The sequence below is a fragment of the Triturus cristatus genome, chromosome 7 (genome assembly GCF_964204655.1).
Source record: "Triturus cristatus chromosome 7, aTriCri1.1, whole genome shotgun sequence".
Lineage (NCBI taxonomy): Eukaryota > Metazoa > Chordata > Amphibia > Caudata > Salamandridae > Triturus > Triturus cristatus.
The window spans coordinates 1120491125-1120518946 of record NC_140590.1 but is presented as its reverse complement, the minus strand read 5'-3'; the positions used below and the strand labels follow the sequence as shown (position 1 = coordinate 1120518946).

Here is a 27822-nt window from a genome sequence, read left to right as displayed (position 1 = left end):
AACACTAGGCCATGGGCAGAGCACTATCTTTCTGTTCATCTAGACAGTGGAATGAAATGTGCCCACTGATCCTTCTGCAATGAGGGGTAGCCACATAGTAATCAGAGGGTTCCCGGCCACTGAAAAATAACTTGAACATTCCCCTCCATTCTCTTCCAGAAGGCAGTAAACAATATAGTGCAACCAATATTGTCACTGCTTTTTATCCTCTGGTTCTAGCAGGTAAGTTAACTGTCCGATCTGGAGAATACGGGTATTGTCCCTGCAACTGGAGGAAGTCTGGAATTATAAGGAACAGTAATTTAAAAAACGCTACTTTTTCACGACTCAAAATATCTTTTAGATATGGCAATAGTCATTATTGCTGGGAAAAGAAGGTGGTAGGTAAAGCAAACGTCAGCTCAAATCTTAGAGCCCTGGGAATGTTTACTTTCTGCTTAGAGGTTTAGTGTCAAGTGCTAGATGTTTGGTTTTGACATCTGACTGCAATGAAGCACATTAATTCACCACTCTAGGATGTGTGTTGTTTGCTGACCATAGCACCTGCCTTGCCACGTCACTCTGGGGGTTGAGCTGTAGCATCCGAGATTGGTACAAGTACAGGGTCTCTGCCCTGAGCTTGTCATCAAGATCCAAACAGGTTAAGCTTGACATCGACAAACTCTCCTCTCGCCAACATGAAGATGGTCATTGCCTTCCTCGTAGTGGCTCTCTGCTGCTCCCTTGGTAAGAAGCATATTCTCTCTCTAGAGATTCCCTGATAAAGTTAATCCAAATTCTAGTTAGTTCAGAAATGATTGTGTCCTGTCCAACCAGAGGTAACTTTACTGTCTGCACCATTCATTAATCTGAGGGTGGTAACAAACTACTGAACCAAATCATGCTGGGTCCAATCAGTGGTGTCCAACGTAGGTCAAGGAGGGCCAGAACCATGTCAGGAAATATAAGTCTACATGGAATAAATTTTAGCAGAACTAATTTACATTGTTTGTGCTTATCCTAAAGTTCTGGCATGGATCAGGTGCTACTGAACCTACGCTGGACACCCCTTCTATACATTGTTAATGCCTCGAGCTTGGCAAAAAAAGACTGCAGCTCTGTCCTTCCAGTAACTACTGACTTGCAAACAGCATGATCCGAACACTGAGATTGAATCTCAAATCTAGAAGCCACTGTGCCTGAATACATATTTTTCTGTTTATTTATTTCTTTGTCTATCTATTCATGTATCTATGTATGTATATAATTACTATTAATTGGCAGAAGGATTTTGACATGAACCATTTCGTGATGAATCTAGCTCAAGAGGGCAGTCTATCGGTCATAAAACGTTTGATTGGGTAACACTTTTAAGAAAGCAGTGAGGAGCAACTATGACGAATAAAAATGCAAAAATGTAAACAGGTATATCATATACATATTTACATCCTTTCCATTCAGTTGATTCAGTTCCATCCTTCTTCCACTTTGACTGCCAGACACACTCACCCAGCAGGATGTTGTCTGTTTGTAACTCAGTTTATCACTTCATTTGAGGTCCTGCCTCTGTCACAGGCACATTACATATCGAATACCCTTCCTTAAACATGTCCTCTGACAGCAGGGTCTTCGGTGGTGTAAACAATCATTTAGGACTGCTAAGTCTTCTCTTTATGCATCAAAATTAAAATGTAAGGTCTGACTCTGCAAAAGCAAATTCGGGGAGACTTTGAAACATTTGTGGGTTCATGTCTGAAATCCTTGTTGGTGAGGAGAATTTTTCTGCAAAATGTTTTGATTTCCAAAAAGAACAGAGCAATTCCTCAAATCGCATTGCAGAACGACACGGAGGAGGTGCTAAACATGAAAATCTGCTTAGCTCTTAATCTTAAGGTGCAGCTGATCTTCAGACACATAATTTCAAACTTCTTCTGCAGGTACCGTTAACAGCATTCGAAGGGACCGGAGACAAGTGCAGACTGTGAAGTACACCTACTATCAAGGCGGGTCTTCAGGTAAAGATGCTGGCTGTCCTGGACATATAGGGCAGACGTGTTCCTATAAATGTTACATTTTCATTTCACCAAAATAGAGAGAAAACAAACAGTAGAAGGACAAGTTTGGAAGTACAAGTCTTTCCTCCCTACCTCTGACTTGGCCCAACTTAACTGGCTAATATTCAACTATTGGGCTTTGCGTATTTTGCACATTTTAATAAAAGTGGTTACATTTTTTCTCTCTTTTATGGTCGAGCCTGCGTGAAAATGCGCTAGAGTATGCTCTTGCTTGCAAGGCACTATTGTTTGCAATAACGGGCTTAGAGCCCGCCTATTGCTTACTATTTGCTGGTTTTAGAGACACTTTTCTTCACTGCCTCTTAATTGGCCAGTGCAGGTCAAGTGTCACTTCCATTGCCTTCTGTGGAGCAGGAACCAAGCACAGTTTTATTTAAGTTAATGATTGTCCGTCCGCTGCTTGTGCTGTGATTGAGGTACCATTTCTATTTTGCCCTCTCACTGTCCTGTCTGGTACTCCCTCCCTCCTACCCCCAACCTTTTATTCATAAAATCTAAATAACAATTTAGATTTGCATGGCCTCATAGATAAGGAGTAAGAGTAAGCAGTGCAAGTCACTGTGTTGCGTTACTCAATGACAGGAAGGCGCTCCATTGGCGTTGTGGTGGGTTTTCCCATGCAACACTCATGGATTTTGAAACTGTACTGGAATTACTTAATCACGTAAACCTGGAGCAGTGTCAAAACCTTTTGTCTCCCAGAGCAGGTACAGAGAGTAGAAATATTTTTAGTTCTCCTCGCTTTTTTCCTCTTTTCATGTGTGCTGCAGAATATCACACATAGAAAGAGAAAAACTCCTCTTGGGATTGTTTTTGCGCAGGAAGGTGCCCCCTTGCTGCAAAACACAATCCAGCATCCAACACAGACAGCCTTGCACCATGATGCATAGATGCCTGCATTGGCACTTGCAGCAAATTGTATGCCAGCGCAGTGGGAAAGGACAGGAATGCACCGTATTTCATAAATTTGATGAATTCCTGCCCTTTCACATTGATGTTGAGCAGTGCAGCAAGAACACTTTCAACGCTGCCCTAGACAATTCCCAAAAAATGAGGCCATTAAGTTACTCTCACCTGCGAGCACACAGCGCTTCAATGGTTCTGGCCCTGCGTCTCTTCGTGCATTGCTTGTTCAGAACATCATACCTTTTAACGCTCTGGCTTTTCCCTTCCCTGCCAACCAGAAAGAATTACTGCAAAGAAACAAGGAGAATAATTAGATTAAGGGCAGACCTCCCAGTACTCAGTGCTTTAACCCCTTCGGTGCTCATGACGGAACGGTTACGTCATGAGCGTCGGTTGAGCTGTGCTCATGACGGAACCGTTCCGTCATGACCACGCCCGCGCAAGTAACGGTCAGCACCGCGGGGGAATCCGCGCCGCATGGAAGGGGTTAAATAGGCCAGTACTGTTCGAAACTGAGTGCCAGAATTTTTTTATTTTGAGGGGGAGAGTACCAGCACTTCTCAAGAGAAATGCAATACCTTTAGCTGGAGAGTACCGGCACTTCTCAGAAATAAGCAGGTACTCTGCAACTGAGTACCTGCACTTCTATTTTTCCATTTCAAGCTCTGCCAGTACTGCAGAGTCCCCCCAACAAAAGAAGCTGGTTGGTCCTTTGTTATCTAGTCCCGATGTTGCTGAAAAGGATTTGTTTGGGCAGCTATACATTCTTATTAGTAAAATCAGCCTTTACCAGTGCTTTTGATGAATACAGGCCCCAGCTAGGCCCGCAAGAACAAGGGTTCGCTCTCCTGTAACGGAATCTATAAGGAAGTTGGCACGGAAACTGCAAAGTACAAAGACAACGTTTATTAACCCTTAAGGGTGGTCCTACAATCCACACAACACTCTTCAGTATTGCATGGAGTAGCACACAGAACATTCGTACACAGTCCCCTTTTATACACAACAGAGGGGCTCATAAGTGGGTGGATACAACATGAGGCCGAAGAACATTACCATTTATGGTCATTCTCGATACTGAATCAATACATGGGCGGAGCCAACACACTCCTTGAGCCCGCGAAAGGACATGGTCAAGCAAGGCTAATTATAACAGATGTGGTCAAGTCTGGGCATGCGCCAGATGGACAGGAGAGAGCTATTTATAACTGTTACTAGGCAGATTACAAGAGCAACTAACACAGAGGTCGGACTCTCCTCGTGACGAACACATGGCAGCATGTCAATACAAAATGGAGTCCGGACTTCGGTCAACATAACGAGGAAAACATGATCGCAAGGGAAAGCATTAATGTTTTCAGTAAATGCTTAATCACATTCTGCCTTAATTTACAACAGACGACCCTTTCAGCATTTACTGAAGACATCCGGTTTCCAAGAATAATCATCATATATATCAATTATCATCATTCCCTTAACCTCTTTAGCTAGACCCTTCTGGCGAGCAACATCGGCAATAGCTTTCTTATCTGGAATGCAGAATGAAATGCATACGGAACAGCACAATGGTCCACATTGAATACACATACAGAAAAGGAACAGAACTGCTATAATAATGCAGAGACCAGTTAAGACCTTCCATCCCCAGACAGTAACCAACGCCCAAAACCATCCAGAAAAGGACCAAGTGCCGTTTTCTGTGTGGATTTCAGCTGCTATTTTATGCAGCTTGTTAATGGCGTTATAAACGGATGGCGTATGATCAGGAATGAACACACAGCAGCTACTTCCAATAATTTTACAGGCTCCTCCTCGATCAGCTAGCATTACATCTAATACCATACGATTCTGCAACGCAACAATCCTGGTTATTTGTAACTCTTCCGTAAGATTCCCAAGAGCAGCGGCAGTCTGATTGGTCACGGCTTCTACCACTCTTGTTAATCTTCGGATCTTCCTACTATTCAAAGCGGCTCCAACAAAGAAAAACAGTCCTAAGTTAAAATCAATATACTGTTGCAGGCTGGTATCGGTCTGATCCACATCATCAATCGACAGAGTACGTTTATATCTATTTACAGTCACATTATTCAAAAGTTTCAAATCCTTATGATATGACGCGGGTGCTAGGAATACAGGGGGTAATAGGAATGATACATAGCATACCCCAGACCACCCAGCCGGCAAACGGTAATAACCTTTATTTCCACACACAAAGTAGGTATTATGGGACGCCAGGAAGGTACTGTTATTCAACCCGTCAATGTTCAATACGGTTATACAATCACTGACACCAACAGGGATAAAACCCACACTCTGGACACACAGGTCCGCTTGAGCTTGTGCTACTTGGATTACGAATTTGTCCTTCCCCGCAGTGTCTCTTGTGTTCGTGAAGATATAGGGAATGGATTCATTGTCCGGTCGGTACTCTTCCCATTCCCAAATTGTCCCATTCGCTTGTGGATATCCATTCTTGTCTTGATGGCATTCTCTATTAAGTCTAAAAAGGAATCGTCCCACTGTCGGTTTCCGAGTGGCAAACAGCAAAGTGTACCATGCTCTACAAGAGCCATTATGAGAGAAAGGAAGTGGTATGAATGGCGTACCTCCTTTCTTCTGATGGGCTGGCATCATCCCACATATCCAACAGTTCGTAGCGTTCGTAGCAACGTGGGTGTGATGCAGCATCTGAATGAAAGTGTTATTCAAATAGGATTGTCGATGCTTCAACTCTTGATATGGCAATGTATAAAAGTAGTGCTCCGCAGGCACTGGAGTCGTCAACACAAGTGTCTTTCGAGCAGGAGTTACCTCCTCCACAAACCATGTGGTTATCCCAACAATAGCTACTGTTAGCATGAACCCCAATGCACAAAGGATTTTCTTCTTCTCCATGTCAAAAGAAACAATACCCTGATATCTTCCTGAAACTAAAAAGTCTGTCAGAACTCTTCCCCTTGGGCAGCGGTTGATTTCTTCACCAGCGGGCCAAGACGGGTGTCGCTACACTAATGCAGGGCTGATCCCCCCCCCTTGCCACATCGGCTCTCCGTTTCACTAACCCAAGGGCCGTTCTGACAGTATGTCCCGGTACTGGAAACCTCACTTCCTTGGTCGCAGATGATATCGCCTTCCTCCAGAAGTCGTATGGTCCGGAAAGAGCTCCTCAGTGTCTCGTGGCTCAGCGGCACGGCCTGTCTCTGCTGCTAGGATTTCTCGTTGATCGGTCAGCACGGCAGACTCCACCAATCCGGGCGGTACCTTTCGACAGTGCAAGGAATGGATCCAATTCTTCCTGTTCGAGACTCGCACTGCCGTCCTCGTTGCAAGGAGGACTTGCTCAGGTCCTACCCATCTCGGCTCCAAACTGTTCGTTCTGTCGAAGACCTTCACCATAACATGATCTCCGGGTCGGAGACCATGTCCTTCGCCGGTAGACCGATCAGGGAGCGCCTCTCGGACCTGTTGATGAATAGAAACCAAGTTATCCGTTAACTGTGCCAGATAATCGCTCATCATTACACAAGGTACATCATACACAGCCTTAGGCCTTGGTGGACCCCAAATGTTCATTGGGCGTCCGAATACTATTTCGTATGGCGTAAGGCCGGTTCGAGAGTGTGGCACTGACCTAATTGACAATAACGCCAGTGGCAGGGCGTCTGGCCAAGTCAAAGATGTTGAAGCTTGGATTTTGGCGATCTTAAGCTTCAGTGTACCATTATACTTCTCGACTAGTCCTGCAGACTGAGGGTGGAACACGGCATGGAACTTCTGAGTGATGCCTAGGCCCTTCAAGACATACTTTATAACATCCGCTACAAAGTGAGGGCCATTATCACTCCACAGAAGTCTACAAACACCGTAGCGAGGGAAAAACTCTTTTAGCAGTAGCTTCGCCGTGGTCATTGCAGTATTGTCTTTCGTAGGGTACGCCTCAACCCATTTGCTGAAAGCGCAAACCACTACTAGAACATACTTCAAATTATTACAGCGCTCAAGCTGGATGTAATCCATCTGCAGAACCTCAAAGGGTGCAGTGGGTGTCGCAAATCCTCCTGCTGGAGTTCGAGTGCCTTTCCCTGGATTATACTTCAGACAGATCATACAGGTCTGCACCACCCTCTTTGCCGTGCTAGCAATCTCTGGATGCTCCCAGACTTGGGTAAGCAATTTCACAATTGCGGAAGCTCCAACATGTGCTAGCCCATGTGCCATCTGAACCATAGGTTGTACGAAAGCCGTGGGTAACTTCCATCTATCCATCTGTTTATTTCTCCAACAACCCTCGTCATCCAGTTCTCCTTCGCTAGCCCATTGTTCCCGCTCTTTGTCAGAAGCGGTCCTTTGCATTTCTCGCACTTCCTCCTTCGCATCACGCCATCTCTCCACCTGTGACTTTACTACATACATGGCAGTAGCGCCGGGCTGCATCGCAGTCTCCCGTGCTACTCGATCCGCTAACGCATTCCCTTCTCCAACTTTATCAACCACTTTCCTATGGGCGCTACACTTAACGATAGCAATTTTCTTTGGGTATGTCAATGCAGTTAAAAGATTATGAACTAACTCTCCATGCATTATCTGTACTCCATGTGACGTTAAAAACCCTCTCTCCTTCCAGAGTAGGCCGAAGTCATGCGCTACTCCGAAGGCATAGCGGCTATCTGTATAAACATTCACACATAATCCTGTACTGAGCTCACATGCTCGTGTTAATGCTATCAGTTCCGCTGCTTGAGCTGATTTCTGTGGTATGCGTGCTGTCTCCACTATCGTGTGTAATGTGGTAATTGCATACGCTGCTGAAGTCGTACCATCTGGTAGCTTCAGGCATGATCCGTCTACCCACAACTCTCCATCTACATCTGAAAAGGGCGTATCCTGGAGATCAATACGACCCTTTGTTTGTTCCTCAGTCACAAGAATACAATCATGCGCTTTCTGCGCCTCAGGCTGGGTCTCGGGGTATGGCAACAATGTGGCCGGGTTTAATGTCACGCACCTTTTCAACGTAATATGAGGAGCCAAAAGCGTCAGCTCATATCCCGTTAAACGGGCACTGGTCAAATGCTGCGTCTTTGTTTGATTAAGCAGGGCATCCACAGCATGGGGAACTAACACCAACAATTTATGGGACAACACAATTCCTTCACTTTGGCGTATTGACACAGCTGTCGCCGCTACCGAGCGAAAACACCCTGGTAATGCTCGGGCGACAGGATCAAGCACAGCCGAAAAGTATGCACAAGGGCGCTGCTTGTCGCCGTGCATCTGTACTAAGACTGACAATGCACATCCATCTTTCTCATGCACATACAACGAAAAGGGTTTTGTATAATCAGGGGTCCCTAACACTGGTGCTGAACAAAGGGCCTGTCGCAGTTGCTGAAAAGCAGCATCACACTCATCTGACCAAGGGATTGGGATAGGCGTGTCTTTTGTCAAAAGAGCTAGTAATGGCTTAGCTATGTGCGAAAACCCCAATATCCACTGTCTACAAAAAGAAACAAGGCCCAAAAATGCACGCACATCCTTCTGCGTGGATGGTCTCGGTGTGTCCAAAATTACTTGGATACGATCTGGTGTGAGTGCACGCCCCTCCTTAGACAAAAGGTGACCTAAATAAGTCACCTTTGGTCTACAGAATTGCAATTTCTTCCTAGATACTTTATGATTGTGGGAGGCTAAAAAGGAAAGTAAGGATAGCGTGCTTTTCTCACACAATTCCAGGGTGTCAGCCGCCAACAAGATGTCATCGACATATTGAATGAGGGCGACCCCCTCGAGTAAAACAAAGGAATCCAACTGTCGTTTCAAAGCCTGACTGTAAATACTAGGGCTTTCTGTATAGCCTTGGGGAATTCTACAAAAACGATAAGATCTATTGTTTAATGTGAACCCAAAAAGAAATCGGCTATCAGGGTGAATGGGAATGGAAAAGAAGGCATTCTTCAAATCAATCACTGAAAACATGGTCGCCGTAGGCGGGACCAAGGTAAGCAACGTCGTGATATCGGAAACCACCGGGTACTGAGGTATCACGATCTTGTTTACCTCCCTCAAATCAATTATGAACCGATAGACCTTTGCATCCGTGTCCTTTTTCAAAATTGGGAGAATCGGACTGTTACAGATATTATAGGGAACTTCTTCCACTACCCCTACTGCGATCAAATCTTGCACAATCTGTATGAGAGCTTCCTCGCCCTCCTGGGAAATACGATACTGCGGGAGGCGTGGTAACACCGCCCCCTCCTGGACGCTAATGTGGACCGGAGGAATCACCATTTGTCCCACATCTGTGTCCGAAGTCGCCCATAAAGCTCGGGGGAGGGTAGCCAACAATGCATCCTCTGATATCGTACACATCCGCCCAGACCGGGGGTAGTTGTCATTTAAGATCACCCTCACACCCTCAGGGGAGCAGCGGATTGTAGCCCTAAAATACTTTAACATATCAAGGCCCATAATGTTATCCGGTGTATACGGAGCAAGCAGAAACGGACAGGGCGCAGAAAAAGAATCAACCTTAAATGTAAGGGGCTGTGAAAGAGGGCTTCGGGAGAGTGTACCGTCAAACCCTACCGATGTAACCACTGAGCCGGATGGGGGAGCCCCCGGAACCAAGTACCTAGACAATGCACTACGTGTCGCTCCTGTATCCACTAGGAACTGATCAGTAGAACCTAAAACCTCAGCCGATACATAAGGACCCGTCTGATCGACCGGCACCTCAACTGATTCGGACCCCCATCCAACGCATTCCTATGCATGCTGAGAATCATGATATCCCGATTGATCGATGTCCGATACATGATACTGGTGCTGGCGATCAAAAACATTTGAGCCATCTCGGTGCCGCCCGGCAGTATCGAAACGGGCATTGTCATTAGAATTCCCTCTAAAGTTCGAGGAACCCCCTCTACCTCTCGGGCCACCCGGAGTATGCCCCTGACGTGAAGCACGCAACACTGGGCAATCCCTGGCCCAATGGCCCAACTGCTTGCAGTATGCACACTGGTTCCTATTCAAATCAGATCGGCCCGAAGGGGGACCATAAGATCCGCCCCTTCCTCTATTATTATTACCCCGTCGGGGCGGGCCATATACTTGTGCTAACATCACCTTGGTTTTGAGATCTTTCGATTTCTTCTCCTCCTGGCCCTTCGCCTCGTGCTCCTGACGCTCATAATACTGAGCGATAGTCAGAAGGGCCGTCGGTGTCGCGGAGGACCAAGAACTTTCACTCGCTTTTAACCGGGCCGCAACTGCCGGTAGCAGATTAGCCACATATTTGTCCGCGAAAAGGTGGCGGCCCGTGTCGTCAGTAAGCGACTGGCCACTAAAATCATGAAACGTCTCCTCAAAGCGCGTAAAGAAGTCCGCAACTGACTCGTCAACTTTCTGTTTACATGCAGCTAACATATTCCAGTCAATCTTTTTAGGGGGGATAATCGTCTTCAACTTAGCCACAATAGCCGCAGGGAGATCTAAAATATTCTGGGGTGGTTTCTGTGCGGGCTTCCGTTCCCTATCCTCATCCTCAAGGTCGGACCACCGGGCCTTGAAGGCAACCGCATCATCTACCTTTCGGACAGAGCGCCACGTATCCGGCGGTAGGATAAGGCCAAAGAACAGGTCTATATCCGCTAAGGTCATAATGCAAGAATTCAAGGCCCCCTCGACTTCTTCATAGAAGGCCGCTGGATTCTTGCGGGGGTCAGGCAGCGCATTCTTTAATGCCATAACATCGGCCCTATGCCATGGAGTGTAAACCCAATTATATACAAAATATCCCCTTGCATCGGCGGAGTTAATATCCGAGCTAGTCCCTGCTCCCTTAGGAGGAACATACAAAGGTGCCGCCTCTCGCATTGGTTTAGCATGCACTATGTCATCCTTATCTGACTGGGAGGCGAATGGGTGGCCCCCTGCTGCAGACGAATCCGACTGCTTCTCCTCCTCCGTTTGTTGGCGTGCTTTCTCTCTAAGGGCCAGCACCTCGTCCCGTAAAGCGAACAGCCGCCGAGCCGCCTCAGGAGCCTTAGGGGGAGAAAAAACACCATTACGTAATGCTCCGGCATCCGAAGACACTTCGTCAGGCTCAAGGACACTGGAATATTTTCGGAAAGCAGCAATTACTTCATCTGCGAAATGAGACAGAAAGTACACCCTCTCTCTATCTTGCCATGACCCCCAAGTATGGAACAACTCCTCCTTAGACATCTTGCCCTTAAGTGCACGGAGGGAAAGTTTCCGAAGCTCAGCCATATGCTCGGCCGATAACATGGACCGTGTGTCGACCTTACCCGGAGCCGGGCCAGAATCTTGCGGCCGCGGAGCAGATGCGCCAACATAAGGGGGCGGAGAGCGATCTAGTAAATAAAAATCATCATCAGGATTATTAAGGACAGGATAAAGTGGCTGACGGACAACATATTGACCCGAAACCTGTAGCCTACGCTCTTTCTCTTGTCTGTCCGTTTGCTCTTTGTCCTCCCGACGCTTCGCTTCCTGCGCTCGCACATGATCATTCTTCCGTTGTTCTTTATCAAACAGCGCTTTCTCACGCTTCTCTCGCTCACGCACTTCCTTCACCCATAATCGCACACACTCAAACATATCCTGACGAGCACGCCGCTTACACATACACTGTTCCACATACTCAATCTTACGTATATCAAACGATCCATACAAAGGCCATCGCAACTCAGGATCCTTCCTCGTGTATTTCCTCCATAGCGTGCTGTACATTATGGAAGAAAGACCATGCTTCACGTACATATCCCTATTAGGAGTCCCCTCTGGGGGAGCTGGAGCAGATTCCTCGAGGTTCAACCGATTTCCAAAACAGCAGCACCACTTACGGAGTGCGCTAAAAGCAGGCATGCTAGGAATAATGCAAAATATGCAATATTATAAGGAAAAATGGCACTTAATCGTTGCGCCGTTCAAGGTTTACACAGCTCCGGAGAAATCTCTCCACATTACCTGCCTATATGTGTTGCAACGCATATATTTTCACAAAGACAAATTCAAAATATGACTAGTCATCATCAATCAAACTCAAATAGCCAACCCAGGCTTCAAAAACTCGGAGCAAGTACCGTACAACGGTTCTTACCAATCAAGAGTCCAGGTTCCAACTGCCAAGCTCCACAATCGCCCAAACGGCTCTCACGGCAGGACCGACAGAAGAGGTCTCAGTCGATGACCGGCGCCACCCAGACGGTCAGCTCGGAAGGGAAGGAAGAAAAACCTCGGGATGCCAGGGCTAAGACGCCGCTGGCAGTGATCACGTCCCCGGCCAAACTCCTCACCTTCGTCGCGACCAGTCCTTCGAGCATCCGAGTCGCCGATGAGCCCCACGTGACGGGCGCCAATTGATGAATACAGGCCCCAGCTAGGCCCGCAAGAACAAGGGTTCGCTCTCCTGTAACGGAATCTATAAGGAAGTTGGCACGGAAACTGCAAAGTACAAAGACAACGTTTATTAACCCTTAAGGGTGGTCCTACAATCCACACAACACTCTTCAGTATTGCATGGAGTAGCACACAGAACATTCGTACACAGTCCCCTTTTATACACAACAGAGGGGCTCATAAGTGGGTGGATACAACATGAGGCCGAAGAACATTACCATTTATGGTCATTCTCGATACTGAATCAATACATGGGCGGAGCCAACACACTCCTTGAGCCCGCGAAAGGACATGGTCAAGCAAGGCTAATTATAACAGATGTGGTCAAGTCTGGGCATGCGCCAGATGGACAGGAGAGAGCTATTTATAACTGTTACTAGGCAGATTACAAGAGCAACTAACACAGAGGTCGGACTCTCCTCGTGACGAACACATGGCAGCATGTCAATACAAAATGGAGTCCGGACTTCGGTCAACATAACGAGGAAAACATGATCGCAAGGGAAAGCATTAATGTTTTCAGTAAATGCTTAATCACATTCTGCCTTAATTTACAACACTTTAAACAAAAACAATGTATGTGAGAGAGGGGCTATGGAGAGATGAGGGGCACTTATGCCCGGTGGTCATGAGGAAATCTGAGGAGGAGGTCATGGGAGGGCGCCAAAAATGATTGTCATTTGTCACACGTGCTCCAACAGCGCGAATGCCGGCCCTGCTCACTGAGTGAAAAATGAAATATGCATTCGCACAGCTGGCTATACTCCTCCTGTGCAGAACTTCACCTTTTCTACATTTTTGCAAACCGGGAACAAGAGCTCCTGGGAGAGGTGCATTGACACTTTCAGTAGTAAGCCTGGCAACTTCCTTTGTGGCGCAGCTTTTCAGCTGTACTGTTGGCAATGTTTGTGAATTGAACAAACACACATATGTAGGTACAGGCCAAGTCATAAACATATTTCTGTGCTTTTTCTTTTTTTTTAAAGCGACTCAAGCCCCAAATCCTTGCAGGACAGCAATGATTATTTTGTCAAACAATAGAAGAATATGGTGAACTTGGTCTGCCCCCAAATTTGTTATAACACATTTGGAGTGAAATAAACTATATATTCGGGTCAAGTGGGAAAATGCTGCTCTCTCTTAGGAGGTTATCGGCACAAAACAAGGCTTTGCGATTTGAATGTCATGGCATGCCTGCATTCTCAATGTGTACAATGTAACCTGGTTGTTCTGCTTAATATTGTTTCTCAGTCTTCTGCCTGAGTTTCCTAAATAGAACAATCCAGACTCTTGTCTTTCACACATCTCTCTGCAGGGGGCCGACAACAAGGTATGAGGGTTTACAAGCACTATATCAATGCTCACCAAAGGAAATAAAATTAAAATAAAACAATATAGTAGCTTGTCTTGTAGGTCGTTGCAGACACCAATACAATTCTGCAGTATATTTACCTTTTATAATTATACACCTAATAAGCGATAATTTCTATCTACACAATTTCCCAGCCCCTTCCGATTTCTACAAAATATTATGATTGACAGATAGTAATACACCTCCTCCACGTGATAAAACGTGTTCGATCCACTATCTATTCATCTTAGACAGTGAATCATTTGACCAGATCTTTCGGCTCCAGGTCCTCTATTGGAAAACCACAAGAGTAGAGGGTGGCAGCCTCTATCTCGTTTTTGTGGACCTGCGAGCCGCTTTTGATCTGGTCCCTAGGGAGAAATTATGGTCGGTGCTAAAGGATCTTGGTCTACCAACGTTTTTTCTTGATGTCCTGGTTCGCTTCCACACAGGGAACTTCGCACAGGTGAGGTGCGGGAAGAATGGGGAACTCTCAGCCCGTTTTCCTGTAACTCGTGGAGTTCGACAGGGATGTGTACTGGCTTCCACATTGTTTAGTTTATATTTAAATGGCCTTATTAATGAACTAAATAACCTTAAGGATAGCGATGCTCCGTTTTTGGCTTCTGGCAGGGTGCCCGCTCTGATGTTCGCTGACGACACATTGCTGTTGTCGCGGACATCAACGGGTATCCAGCGGGTTTTGGACGGTTTTATGGTTTTCTGTGCCTCGAGGGGACTCGAGATTAACTTGGGGAAAACTAAGTTCATGATCTTCAGCCCCCCTAGGCGCACCCGTCCGAACCCTTCATTAGCTGGGGTCCCCCTAGAAAGAGTTTCTCTGTAATCTTCGCCAGAGCCGGAAGAAGAGAAATAGGCCTGTAATTGGCCAGGACCTCAGTATCCAAACCGGGCTTTTTCAGGAGGGGGATCACCATCGCCCTTTTCCAGGTGCGTGGGACACTCCCTTCCCTCAAAGAGGCATTAATAAGAGAATTAACCAGTGGATTCACCACTGCTGCCATCCTAGCCAAAAATTTGGCAATTGTGATGTAAAAAACAAGTCCTCCTCCACAATTTCTAAAAACTTGAAACACGGTTAAAACACCATGTCAAATACTTATATCAAACTCTGAAAAAGTAAAGAAATGTATCATGAGTTAGAGCCATGTTCCACAACAGAGCAATTACATGCTCTCTATGCTTTAGAATCAATGTTATATTATTCGTTTTTATGATGCAAAAGGAGTACAACATACACCCCCACAACCTCCTGGCTGGCACATTAAAGGAAAGGAAAAAGAAAGGAAAGGAAAAACACAAACTCATTTTAACTTCACCTCCCCCCCCCCTCCAGCTCCCTTCTCCTCTCCTAACCAGTGGCACTAGGCCCATGCCAATCTCTGGTATGTCCGCGATCCCAAACAGGAGAACCCCCAATATTTGGCACTGGTACGGCCCTTCCTAAAGCCCCACTATGAGTTTTGATGAATTCTGTGTGTTTATTCCAAGCAGCGGAATTACTGGTACTAGCTAATTTTGTGACACAGAATTCCTTCTTTTATGAGTTAAACCCTTCCGAATGGGGAAAAGTCTGCAGACCTGCATCACCTTTCACAATTTCACACACTATTCCTGATTCCAAGGAGTTTAAGACAGGTATTTACCACCTGCCCCAAGCACTGGTAACATCTGCAGCACCTCTGTGTAAAGGGATGGAAAAGGGAAGGAGAGAAGGTCATCTAATGGAGGAGAATTACACGCATTCACCATGCCTACGCTAAGGATCAGGTGGGGGGGCAGGACATGTGTACAGTGGTCCAATGTAGATTTTTCAGCTGGCAAAATTGTCCAGTGCTACTGCACCTGGAGTTTCCGGGGATATGAACACCGGGTTACTGATAATAATGGTAAGCAGAATGCTGCACTAGAAATCCGCTCCACGTAGTTGAGGCATAAGTTGAGGCATGTACATGGAGAGGATGTGGTCTCACGGCTAGACTGCCGACCTTGGAGCTGGGAAACCAAGGTTCGAGCTTTGGGGTCTACTCCACATCCTGTGATTATGGGAAAATCACGTAATCTCCCCGTGCCTACCCAAAAAAATGAATGTGTCCTTGTGTAACTTAACTGGTGCTCATGTAAAGCGCTCCAATAGCTTCGGGTCGAGTTTGCGCTGTATAAATCTGTAAAAAAAAAGCCTAAAAATGTTTTGGGGGTCTTGCCTACAGACCTTTTTAGCTGTCTGTTGGCCAGGCCTATTGTTTCACAAATATTTAGAATGGCTTATGGGTTACTTCATTACACATGATTGAAGGGATTTGTAGTCTATCTCCCTTCCCTCCTCTTGATTCAATGGTTTTCCTTCTTATTTTTGTGTTTGACCCACCCTAGAGCATTTCGGTCTCACATTATTTTGATTGGGTAACCTGTATCCGTCCTCTGCTGATGTTTAAGTTTCGACATTCTAACCATCATCTCCTTGTGCTTGCATTCAGGAAACTACAATGTTCTTTTATTTCCAGGACTTCATGGGAGTAAATATGTTTTCCGGCACTCTTGCCTGTACGCTGCTTTTTCTCCTCACATTTTCTCCTCACATTGCCTCACCAATGTGCATGTTGCTTTCCCCGATACTCCCAGCTTTTATTTCTTACTTATATTTTTGTAAATATAGGCCTTGATTTGTGTCTTCCCCTTCGCTCCCTCCTATCAACAGTGTTTTCTTCCTGCCAACTCTCCACCCCTCCCATTCCACACCCTCCCATCCCTGTGACATCTATTTGATTTTAAAGTAGTTTATTTATGTATTGAGTTGTGGGCCCGGCTGCTGTATTTTGCTACTGCAGCACAATGTTCTCAAAAGGAGCCTTAACACACATTTTTTTAATGAACTACTCCAAAGTAATCATCTGCCATCTTGGAACAGTAAATACAAAAAAAAAAGGAAATGGCGGTCCTATTATGAGCTGTGTATGTGCATGCATGATAAATCATGGTAGTCATAGACGAACGGGTATCCCTAAATAGGAAATCAATTTCAACATTGTCAAACATGCGTGTGCATGCATCTTGACGCATGCTTTGATATTTCTATATAGACAAGATTTGGCAAAGCCAAAAGCTCATCCTTTTAATACAAAGGCATATTGGCTTCATCAGAGCTATTTCATAACAAAAATCGACAATTGGGACTTCCATTTTAAATGTCAATTCTTCACTTTGTCCAAACGCTAAATGTACCACAACTAATGGTGCATTAAAATGCAGCTTTGGATGGTCTCTGACTTTTGAATATTCTGGACACATAAAGGATTCTATTACCTTAACCTCTTAGTGGATATGTATTTATTATGTTGGGTACAGAATACAATGCACAAAGGCACCTACAAACAATCATTCATTATTTTATTCCTGAGAAGTTACCATATGACATTTTAAGATTATATCTACCAATGTTACTCCTTACTGTTTACCTGTCATGGAGCAGAGTACAGCCCATACCACAACCAGAACTGGGAGAATAAATTTAACAAACTACAACCCTAACAGTCCTATATTTGCATTGCTTCTGTGAAAGTCGATCAACCCAACAGGAGTGTCGCAACACAATACTACTGTTGCCAGTCACGAGTAAAGTCCACCACCAGAGATGCTTCTCCTTGCATTTCCTTCCAGCCAACCTCACACAAGAGACCAGATCACACACTTTATTTAAGCTGCTATGGTATGCTAAATGTTTTATTTCATTCCAGGTGGAGATACGGGAAGTGTTAAAGAACAGAAGATGTATTCCGTAAGTAACAGGGCAAGCATATGGTCTTAAGACACATAGGGGTGCATGGAAAGTAAAGGGGTATGGGGTGCAGCTTTTACGCTGTAGGAACAAATGGTGAACAGTGCTGACAAAAGCAAACAAAATAAAAACCAGCAGTGTCTATCACCAGTCAAACTACAAGTCAGTGGTGTACCTGTGGAATAGTGTGTGGTGCTTCACATTAGGTCTGAGTGGTTATGATTGAAGAGTTTGCTGTGGTTCTCCTTACTCCATCTGTAGGTGTTTGTGGGAGTTTGGTGCAGTGAGAAGTTCTCTGCTTAATTGTTTGGTATCACTGGTGGGTGAGGAGTTCAAGGACTTAGTATTTTCTAGTAATCTTTCAGGGGGTTTTATATTTATAAAGTACATTTGAAGGGCAGAGTTTATCCCACTTAAAGCCCTTTCAATAGTATATTAGAGTTGATTCCAGATCTCGACTTCATGGCCTCATTTTGAGAAGGACCCCAGGAACACCTCTGAGGTTAACTTGAAATTAGTAGGTATTGCAGCATGAAGTAACAAGCATTGGCATAGCCAATAGGTCTCGCCTTTGGGACCTTATAAGTGTTTAACCATGCAACAGTTAATTTTGGTGCACAAAGGATATTGTGCTGCATAACTAAACACTAATAAGGTCCCAAAAGCGGGCTCCTCTGGCGTAGGGGTGCCCCTGCCCCCTGGGTGTAGGTGCAGGGCAGTGGTGCTGAGTACAGGGGCAGATGTTTAAAGCAGCGTGAGGAATCTGCTCCGGAGGGCAGGGATGTGCCGAGTGACACTGCGATGGTGGTGAAATGAGGGTAGGATGAGGCAGGGGGTGAGGTGATGCAGGGGTGAGAGATACGATGGGAAGGAAGCGAGACTGAGGGGAGAGTAGTGGGTGAAAGCATGCAGGCACGTAACAGGTGGGATAAGACTGAGTGAGGTGAGAGGGGGGCGATGCGAGGCTGGGAGGTATGACAGGGTATAACATCATGGAGTGAGACAGCTGGTGGGGTGAGGCAGAGGGTGAGTGACAGAGGAGTGGGAGATGTGAGGTCAAAGGGGGGGGAGAGGCTGCACACAGTGAGGATGTGAGGCTGGTGGAATGCAGGGAGGGAGCGTCGGTGGGCAGACAGTTTGTGGTGATGCAGGGGTGACACTGTGAGGGGGATGAGAGGAAGAGAGCATGATAGGACACTGCGGAGTGAAAGCAGTAGTTTAATGCAGAGGGTGGAGCTGTGAGAGTGCGAGGGGTGGGACTGTGAGGGTGAGCAGTGACATAGGGGTGGAAGTGATGGAGGGGTGGAAATGATGGAGGGGTGGGGGTGCAAGATGATGGAGGGGAGGGACTGTGAGGGTGCGCGGTGATGGAGGAATGACTGCATGTGAGTTGAGAGAGGGAGAGAGAGAGAGACCACACTGCGAGGACGCTTTGTATTAATCTCCTGCTAATTTTAGTAATAAAAGACGTTTAATAATTTGCTGCATTACCACATTGCCATACTGTACAAACTGTATTACTTTCAATGTTGTGTTCATCTTTGTAAGGCGTTTAATCCGTTCATCTCACTGTATAGCCTCTACAATGCTCAAAAACAACAGACCGACTACCTGTTGTTGAAATGCTCATTGTGCTACAGATTTTACGTGTAAATCGGCACACGCAATAAAACAATCTTTTCAATGCTTGTTTCATTTGGTTTCAAATAGTAAATGCAGTGATTTGCCGTGTGACACTAAAATAAGGTTACTAAGATACTGATGAAATGTTAACTGTCTATTTGGTTATACGCCACATAATATTTCACAGTGTGAAAAGCGTAATCTGTTTTAATTATTTTCTCTTACGAGTCCTCAGGTCGTGAAGGCTTTTCAGATGTGTCCATAGCATGCTCGATATAGACTGTTTTAGAAACCCATGACCACAAAGGGCGCCTGCTGGGAGAATTAACCTCCACGGGGTTCCCCTAAAGAATGGACTCATCTTTAACGGACTGAAAGAACAGCAGGGGGGGGCGCGCACACCACTTCTATCAGAAAGACTATTACCACAGACCGCTCAAACAACATAGCTCTACGGTTCGTAGTACTAGGCGGCGAAATTGATCACCAAATGAATACTTGCAGTGAAACTACAGAGCGATAGATAATACGCACTCTCAGTTCGCCGACAACTTCTAATGGAAAATATGCCAAAGCATATAAAATGCATTTCGGCAGCCACGCATTTCTATAATTGGTTCAGTGAGTTCGCCTTTGAACTGGTGTGTTGGGAATCCAGGATTGTGTGTTCTTGGACGCATACATGAATACGGATTCCAACTGCTTTTTTTTGCCAAAAATGTGCGATTTGCATGAAATGTGTATATTTGGAAATAAACAAAAACAAGCGCTAGTAATGTTGCCAGTTGTGGGTGTGCCGGCAGAGGAGGCTGGGTCTGCGCAGCACAGCGGCCCTGCGGCCGCGAAATTGAAAGTGATCGCGATCAAAGCGGCCGTGCGGGCGCGAAAGTGAAAGTAAGCGCGGCGCGCGCGCCCGCGCACATGCACTGTAGCTTTAGGCCACGGCAGCACTTTGAAAAGCCCAGATATAAAATGTCTCTTCGAGCCTTTGGCTCGCGAGACCTAAAAATGGATGCGTGTTTTGCTCTGAAGTGGTCCTGAAATTTAGATTTTTTGTATTTTGCTTAATTTCATTCCTAGTTCATTTAATAACTGTTAAAACAATGGCAAAACCTATGCAGTTGATTGTAGTATTTACTGTCTGTCAGTAATTTCCCCAAAAAGTACTTACACCTTTGCTCAGTACTAATTTCAGCAGAACAGTATTTTACTGCCAGGAGTAATTTTTATTTAACCTAGGTCCTGGTGTTTGTGGCAAAGTTGAAAAGACTGAGTATAATTATTCAAATTAGGCTTCAGATGGATATTTATAAAATTGCTTTTTGATCTAGGAATGTACTGACTTATTCCTAAACTGTCTTGCAGAAGGATCAAGCACAGATGTTTGCCTATTTATTCCAAGGGTCTGTCTGCCTCTACAATGCAGTCCGGGTAAGAGTCTCTGCATCTTACTTTAACACCAAATCCAATACGCGGGGGTGAGGGTGGCTGAAGGTGCTCTGTTGCAATGAGAGGGGGATGGGAAGGTAATGCGTTGATGCACCTGTGCTCTGGTTTTACACCAGGGTAGCTCATTTACAAACGACCAGGCTGGTGTCCCTCCTATATCCATCACATGAAGGCCCCTGCAACTTCCTTCCTCACACAGAGCCACTTGGCACACAGTACATCACCGAAAACCTACCCACCTCAACACTTTACAGGCAAATACTGAAGTAACTATCTGATCTTTGTTTCTTTCAGAATGGGCCTGTGAACAAGAAAGCAGAATCCTATAAATTTATTGTAGAAAACAGCATCAGATTTGTGGTAATGATAACAATTTTAATGTCATGATATTTTGTGTGTGATATTTGACTCTGAGACTCAACTAGTGTATGTTGTGTATCTGAGTAGAAGAAGCAGCCACTACTGTTTGTCGAGGAGAGGACACACGGGGGTGGCAGGTACTGCGCAAGGGGTTTTTCAACGATGCCAGTGATGCATGTCGACAGTCAGGCACAGGGCAGGTCTAGCGTTAGGGGGAAGGAGCTTGAACTCATTGTGTCCTTAAATCCACACATTGTTGATATATCTTCCACATAATATAAAACCCAGATGAGATTTACAGGGACGTAAACCTGCTTGTCTGAGCCAAGTCAGAAAAGAATGTCTTACAGGAAGGGTATTACCAAGTCACGCATCCGGTTGAGTGCACCTTTTACTGCACATGTGTTCCTGAAAAAGTGATGTATCACTGACAGCTGGGTTATCAGTGTGGATGATGTCTTCAAGAATATATATTTACTACAAACCAAGTTCTCTTTACCCTCAGGAAACTACTGCAGCCAGCTGTGGACTCTCTACCCAACAGCTGTTCCTTAATCAGGTAAGAGTTTTCTTGCTCTAGGGCTACCCTATTTTAAACCACTGTGATAGGTCAATTGATTCAGGCCTCAGTTACTGAATATAGTTGAAGCCTATTGGGTGCAGACTTGAGATCCTGCAGGTATGACTAGACCTATGCAAACTGTTTTACATCAGCAAAATATATGACGTTTTTCAAATTTTACTAGAGCAAACTTTTGCATTATTTTTTCTTTAGGGGACTTTTTCTAATCAGTCCCCTAACTGATATCTTCCATGTCTTTTAAACTCAACATTTGCCCACATAATCAATTTTCGCACAGGGTAGCTTGATGTTAATTTTATGAAACTTTATGCAAGTTCCCATGGCATTTTCAAGAGGTCAATAGATAATGCAATTAAGACCATTACGAACTGGAGGCAGAATTAGAAAGGGTCTGAGCCAAAGTGGAAAAGATCATCCATTGAATGTGGACCATGTGGGTCTGCACATATGTGTTCAGGCATAATCCAGAGATTTGTATACATTGCATCATTTCATGTGCATTTTGTTTGCATGGTGTTTGATTACCAATCAACACAGGTGATTTAGTTAAACCCATTATTGAAGTGTAAATAAATGACATGGAAAGGCCCCTGTTCATAACAACTTTGAATTTTATTACCTAATTCTAATAATTCAACCACAGATGATGCCAAACAATACTTAATCATAAATTGAACTTTCAGTAAATCGATCACAACAAGTTTGTTAAATATGTCCTGTCCTCAGCTCAACCAACCTTAATATGGCACTGGTTTGAGAGAGACCGAGATAGAGGTAGGGCTAGGGGTAGGGGTATACAGAGAAGAAGGTGAGAGGTTAATACAGAGAAGTAGGTGGAATTGAGAGAAAGTCCACTTTCCGAGGAGCCCCTTGGACGGTGGGGGCCCTGGCAATTGCCCACTTTGCTGATGCCTTAAAACTTCTCTGACCATGGTCAGCCAAGGGCTTTGATTCATTCTATGTGAATTTATCTGACACGTATATATTCTTAAAATTTCGCATCGATCAGGCCTCCGAAATCTATGCTGGACACGTAAGATAAACCTTTGTCTGTCCTGCAAGGAGAGGATGGTAACCACTAATTTCAACGATTTATTGTTTTTGCCTCTCATGGGTTCTATCCCTGTTCTAATAATGCCCTTATATTACAAAAAGCTCACACAATACGAAGATGAGGAAAATTCATGCATCACCACGAAAATTGATGCCTATGACAAATCATAAAGGAGTTGACAGATAATCTTCTGATGGGGAGTATGCCTTTCGAGGGGGACATCATCCCGTGAATAAGGATCATCCCTGGCTTCTTGTGCACATCTTTTTACCACACATAGTTCACACTCATATGCAACAATCACTTAAACTTGAAATTACTACACCAAGAATAAAAAATAAAAATACATTCTCTCTGTCCTTACTTTGTAATCCCTTTGCATTTCTTTACCATCACTATTCCCTCTGTGACATATTCCTTCACTCTTTTTAGGACCTTTTGGTAAAGAGTGCAGTTTCTGTCTTCACCTCACAAGTTTTTCTCATCCCCTCTTGGTGTTCTACTTTTGAGCATCTTTTCCTGCTGTAATTCCAATTGTTCACCTTGTCACTGAGCCTATTACCTTGGCATTGAAGTGTAAAATATGTTTTCCTACTTTTAAACTTTGTTACCGTTGCACATGTCCCTGATTTCTTTCAACATTGTTCTTCTTACTCTCTTTGTTGGTCTCCACAGTCTCCTCTGCATCCATCCTTCACTTTGAATTTCTAGTTGTGCTCATCAGTACTCCTCATCCACAAATGTGGTTTTCCTCTGCATCTTGAAAGCAGCCTTTTGCCTCTTTGCTTTCACCTTTTCCCTTTGTTGCACAAAGTTCTTTTTCCAACTACAGACTTTCCAAAATAGATTGTGTTTCTAAAGTTTCTATCTTTTGTAGTTTTAGGCCGCATTTACTATGGCTTGGTATCGCCGATGCCTCCTGGTTGACTGACCCCTCCTCCTCAACTCCAACAACCTCTGACATTTGTCAAAACACAAGCAAGCTCCTTCTTTTTGGGTTTGGGGTCATACATCCCTGACCATATTTATTTACACATATAAACGAGACAAAAAACACATTTTACTTTATGCACAGTAACAAACATTTGTACAGTTGGTTTACAGGAATCAATGCCTAGCCTTAACAAAGACACTAGTACATTTATTTCTTATCCATAACTACATTTCCGTTCCATTGCATCCTCAAAATTCATTTTTGGGTGAGATCATATCTGGCCCCAGTGTCCTTTCCTTTTAACATCCCGTGTCCAATCAAAGCTGCACCTGGGTGAGTGCCTCCTTATGGGAGGACCTCACACAAGGATCTCCCTTACCAGGATACTCCTGTGCAGGGGGCCCATCTGCCCACTAGGACACCTCTCTTGGACACCTCCTACACACATCATTTGCCTCTCCAAGGGCCTGTGCTAGGTTGCGCCCAGTGTGCCTGCAGGGGTGGATGACAGGTGAGGACAGCATGTCAAAGGCCACCCCCAACCCCCTGTGCCCCTGTAACTTCCTTTGAACTCGCTGCCAGCACTCCTTGGAGGGTCCTGTGATGCTGTTCTTATTTTGGTGTAAAAAGAAAAGGATACCTTATATAGAGCATAAATGTCTAACCAATCCTGACCTCACAAGCCACAGGCCAGTATAGTTTACCTGCTATCTGGCCTCCCCCCAAACAAATTGCATTGGACATGTCCTAGCCATGCCACCAAGTCCTAAAGAATATTTTGTTACCTTCCTCAGGGCCGTGTACCCCATCCTTCGAGAACCAACCGCCCACCCTTGATGCACTCTGGGATATAGATAACCCCCCAGCTGGCTTAACCAACTTACCCATTCTATTGTGCACATGGTTTGGACTGGGAACGATGGCTGACCCCACTCGCACCATCTCAGGAGACTCCTCCTCGTGCCAACCAGGCTTGCAGACAACCAACACAAAGCAAGTCTGCCCTTTCGGTTGGAGAAGAGCCTTTTTTCCTGTGCTGGGAGTGGCAGGGGTGTGGAATGTGTCTAGGAAAGCATAAGCTTGTGGGACTTGCTGGCAAAGGCTGACTTAGCAGTGCTCCCGCTTGCGGTTTCTTCCTGTTGATGCCATCAATAAATGGTCCTAATTGAATTTTCACCTTTCACAGAGACTGGATGAAATGTAAATATTTAAAAAGGGGATATTTGAGACCATTCCCATATTTAAGGTGTGCTCTGTAGTTGGATACCTACGTGCATGAGCCCTTGCTTGTTTGCTTGATACAAACCACTCAGCCACAAAATAGCCTTATCAATTTCTCTTGCCGGACTAACTACATTAGTGAAAACTCGGCCAAATGCATTGGAGCGCTTCACCTGAATTCCAGTTAGACCAAGGCAGACAAAACCAAGTAATGAATGATACTGGTGCAACAACGCAAACAAAGGAACCCCAAAAACCCCCAGTGCCCCCTCACCCCCATAGCCTAGAAGTGCCCACCGGAGCCACCACTGAGTACTGGAATACCGCAATTGCACTTGGGTAGGGCGGGAAATGGCTCTCAAGCCCCTGTGGCTCCCGGAGGCATTTGCTGGACCTTGGCTGCCAAGTTGGATGTGAAGATTCTGAAAAAGGATATTCGAGACCTTTACCATAGTGCTGGCAGTAATCAGCGTTGGCCCGCAGGAACCTAAAACAAAGAAACAGAGAAACAAAGAAACATGCGGGCAATACTCTGGGTTCCAAGCACATGGGGTAGAGAGGTGGCACCCTGTCCAAGGCAGCCAGTGGGAAAAAGAGACCCACTTGCCGCCTCTCAGCACCTTTTATGGGCTAAGCTGACAAAATTGCTGGGACAGGCCCAGAAGTACCCGAACGCTTCCGGTACAGCCCCACCGGTCAGCCAATCCTGCACTGACCTTCCCCAGAAAGGTCATGATGCACCACATCCCTGGTTCGGCCAAGCTCACCACCATATGTATGGCTCCCTGAGTTGGGGGAGCCTTTGTCAATTTGTACATGATGAGTAATTTAGTTTCATCTCCTTGGGTAAGTTTCAGTGAGGGCCTGACTTCCTGTCTACCTGCATCTCATTGCTGAGAAATTTCCCACTTCCGGTGACTCATATCTAAATCAAAGACTGTCTAAATTGTGAGTTAGGGTCATGGCCATATTGCTGGTGCACCACAAGCAAGTGTGGCAGGCCCACCAAATTTAAAATTGTCTGTGTTGATAACTGCGATTTTATACATGCCATCATTTACATTTTTTTAAGACAGATTTACAGATACAGATTTCTCTTCTTCAGACACAATATAACTAATTTTCCTCACATACTTCTATTTTTCTTTCAGTGTGCATGGGACAGTTCTGAACTTTTCTGTCTGAAACTGCAATGGAGTAAAGGGCAGACCCAGCAAAAAATACACTAGTAGGAACAGAACTGGGAGGACACACACTAAATTGAATGGCCCTTTTGAAGTCAACAAAAAAAGAGTTTTTGATTGTAGAGCTGGTGGTGATTGCAAAATTAGGTAATTTGGCTTCCCCTACAGTCTGAATGAGGCAGGAAAGAAAGAGATAATGTATTAACTATTAATCAATTTTAAAAGGGTGCCCTAGTTCCACCAACATCTATTTGCGGGCTCTTTGATTATTCTCATCTCACTGGCCTTACATTCAGCCTCATATTCCTGACCTCATCTTCTGTTTTGTAGTCCACAAAAGAATGGACCATATATTGGTTATCTCAACCCCCTCCTGCCGCATGTGAATTGGTGAATCAGGATTTAGGTAAATGTGTAGATTCCCAATATTGCAATGTATTCACTGACATAACATGCCTTTGCCATCCATCATTCTGTTCGATTGGTTTATTCTAATGATCAAATTAGAAAATGTAGTTCATGTAATCATGTGATTGATGTGTTATGCATGCTTTATGTTCCTTCATATCGCCTATTACAATTTCTCAAATCTGTAAAACCATCCACTGGTCCAATTATTAGGCAAGTGCCAACTAATCGCCATTGTCTGAACCTGAAGCTCAAAATATGTTTTGTTTGTTACAGAATGACTACAACATTTACATGGAACTAGTGAGGATTTCTCAAGTAAGTTTGCCATCCTGTATGTTACTATCGCTAATCTAGGAATAGTTGCACTGTTGTGGCATGTTTCGAAATTCATTTCATGTAGGGATGAGAGATACTAAAGTAAGAGTTGAGTTATCTTTGCTTGGCATTAGTAATGCCCCTGCATGTGCGAATATGTGACGTTACATCCAACACCTTCTACCCACTGCTGCACACCTTTTGCGTTGCACCAGCATGCGTTGTAATCGCATGCGTTGTAACAGTTGCGGTAAAAAGGCTGTTTCCCCACGCACACACCAAAATTCACCTTAAAAAAAATATCAAATGCTCTTGGATTTTTTTTCAGGAACGCTTTTATTAGGCTTTACCATGAGCACAATGCACATTGTACATAATACAGTATCATTTAATGATTCAGATAATCAATGTGTAATGTCCCATTAGGTCACTCTATCACATATAGCAGAGGAAACATCTGAAGGGGACATTGGTCTATTCTTTAACGTAACCGTGACAAATGATATGGTTAACAGTTTGAACAGGCACAGCACTAACAGTTCCAGAGTCAAGATCTGTGTCTCCTATGCAGAGGGGCCTATGTCTGGCAATTTATATTTAGTTCTGTTATCACCCACAGCAGGCACATGCACAGCGTTCCAGCACCACTTCAGCTACACTCAGAAGGGGGAATGAACCAAGGTGGTGGGGCACTCCATGCCTGGCTTTGGGAGCAAAGAAAGAGTGGGGGAACAGAGTCATGACTCACTGTTGGACACCCTTTCCCTGGTCCCCTCAAAGTGGACCTGTAACTCACACACAAAAATATCCCACTCCTGCATGATTGGGACCCTTCATAGGCCCCTCAGCTCCTCCCTGCACAGCGCTGTGGACTCAGCTTTACTCCATTTTAAGATTGCCAAATACCAGTAGGACATGTTCGGAAGGTGGGCACCTTTCCTGTTCATGGCAGTTGCGTGTTTAGTTATTATTAGGACTAAGTCTATGAATCGGAGTGTTGGGCTTCTCTATCTCGTATGTAAGAAAATCCACAATAATTCCACCTCCAGGGTGCTGAGATCCACTCTACCCGTAACCTCTGCCAAGGCATCTAAGACCGCCCCTTATAATAAATGTGCCTCTGGACAGTTCCAGAGCATATGTGCCATATCT

The 27822-nt window shown here is 45.0% G+C and overlaps 2 protein-coding genes across 2 annotated transcripts in view; both read left to right on the top strand.

Moving 5' to 3' along the window:
* Positions 1-27822, top strand: part of LOC146811194 (uncharacterized) — a 172658-nt gene that overhangs the window by 103796 nt on the left and 41040 nt on the right. The gene's annotated exons all lie outside the window — the stretch shown is intronic.
* On the top strand, positions 678-26962 carry LOC146811196 (uncharacterized). The gene is made up of 7 exons (XM_085620376.1): positions 678-726; positions 1917-1994; positions 17496-17536; positions 20525-20590; positions 20903-20968; positions 21474-21527; positions 26629-26962. Exons 1-7 carry the CDS (start codon positions 678-680, stop codon positions 26707-26709), a joined length of 435 nt encoding a protein of 144 aa, XP_085476502.1. The 3' UTR covers positions 26710-26962.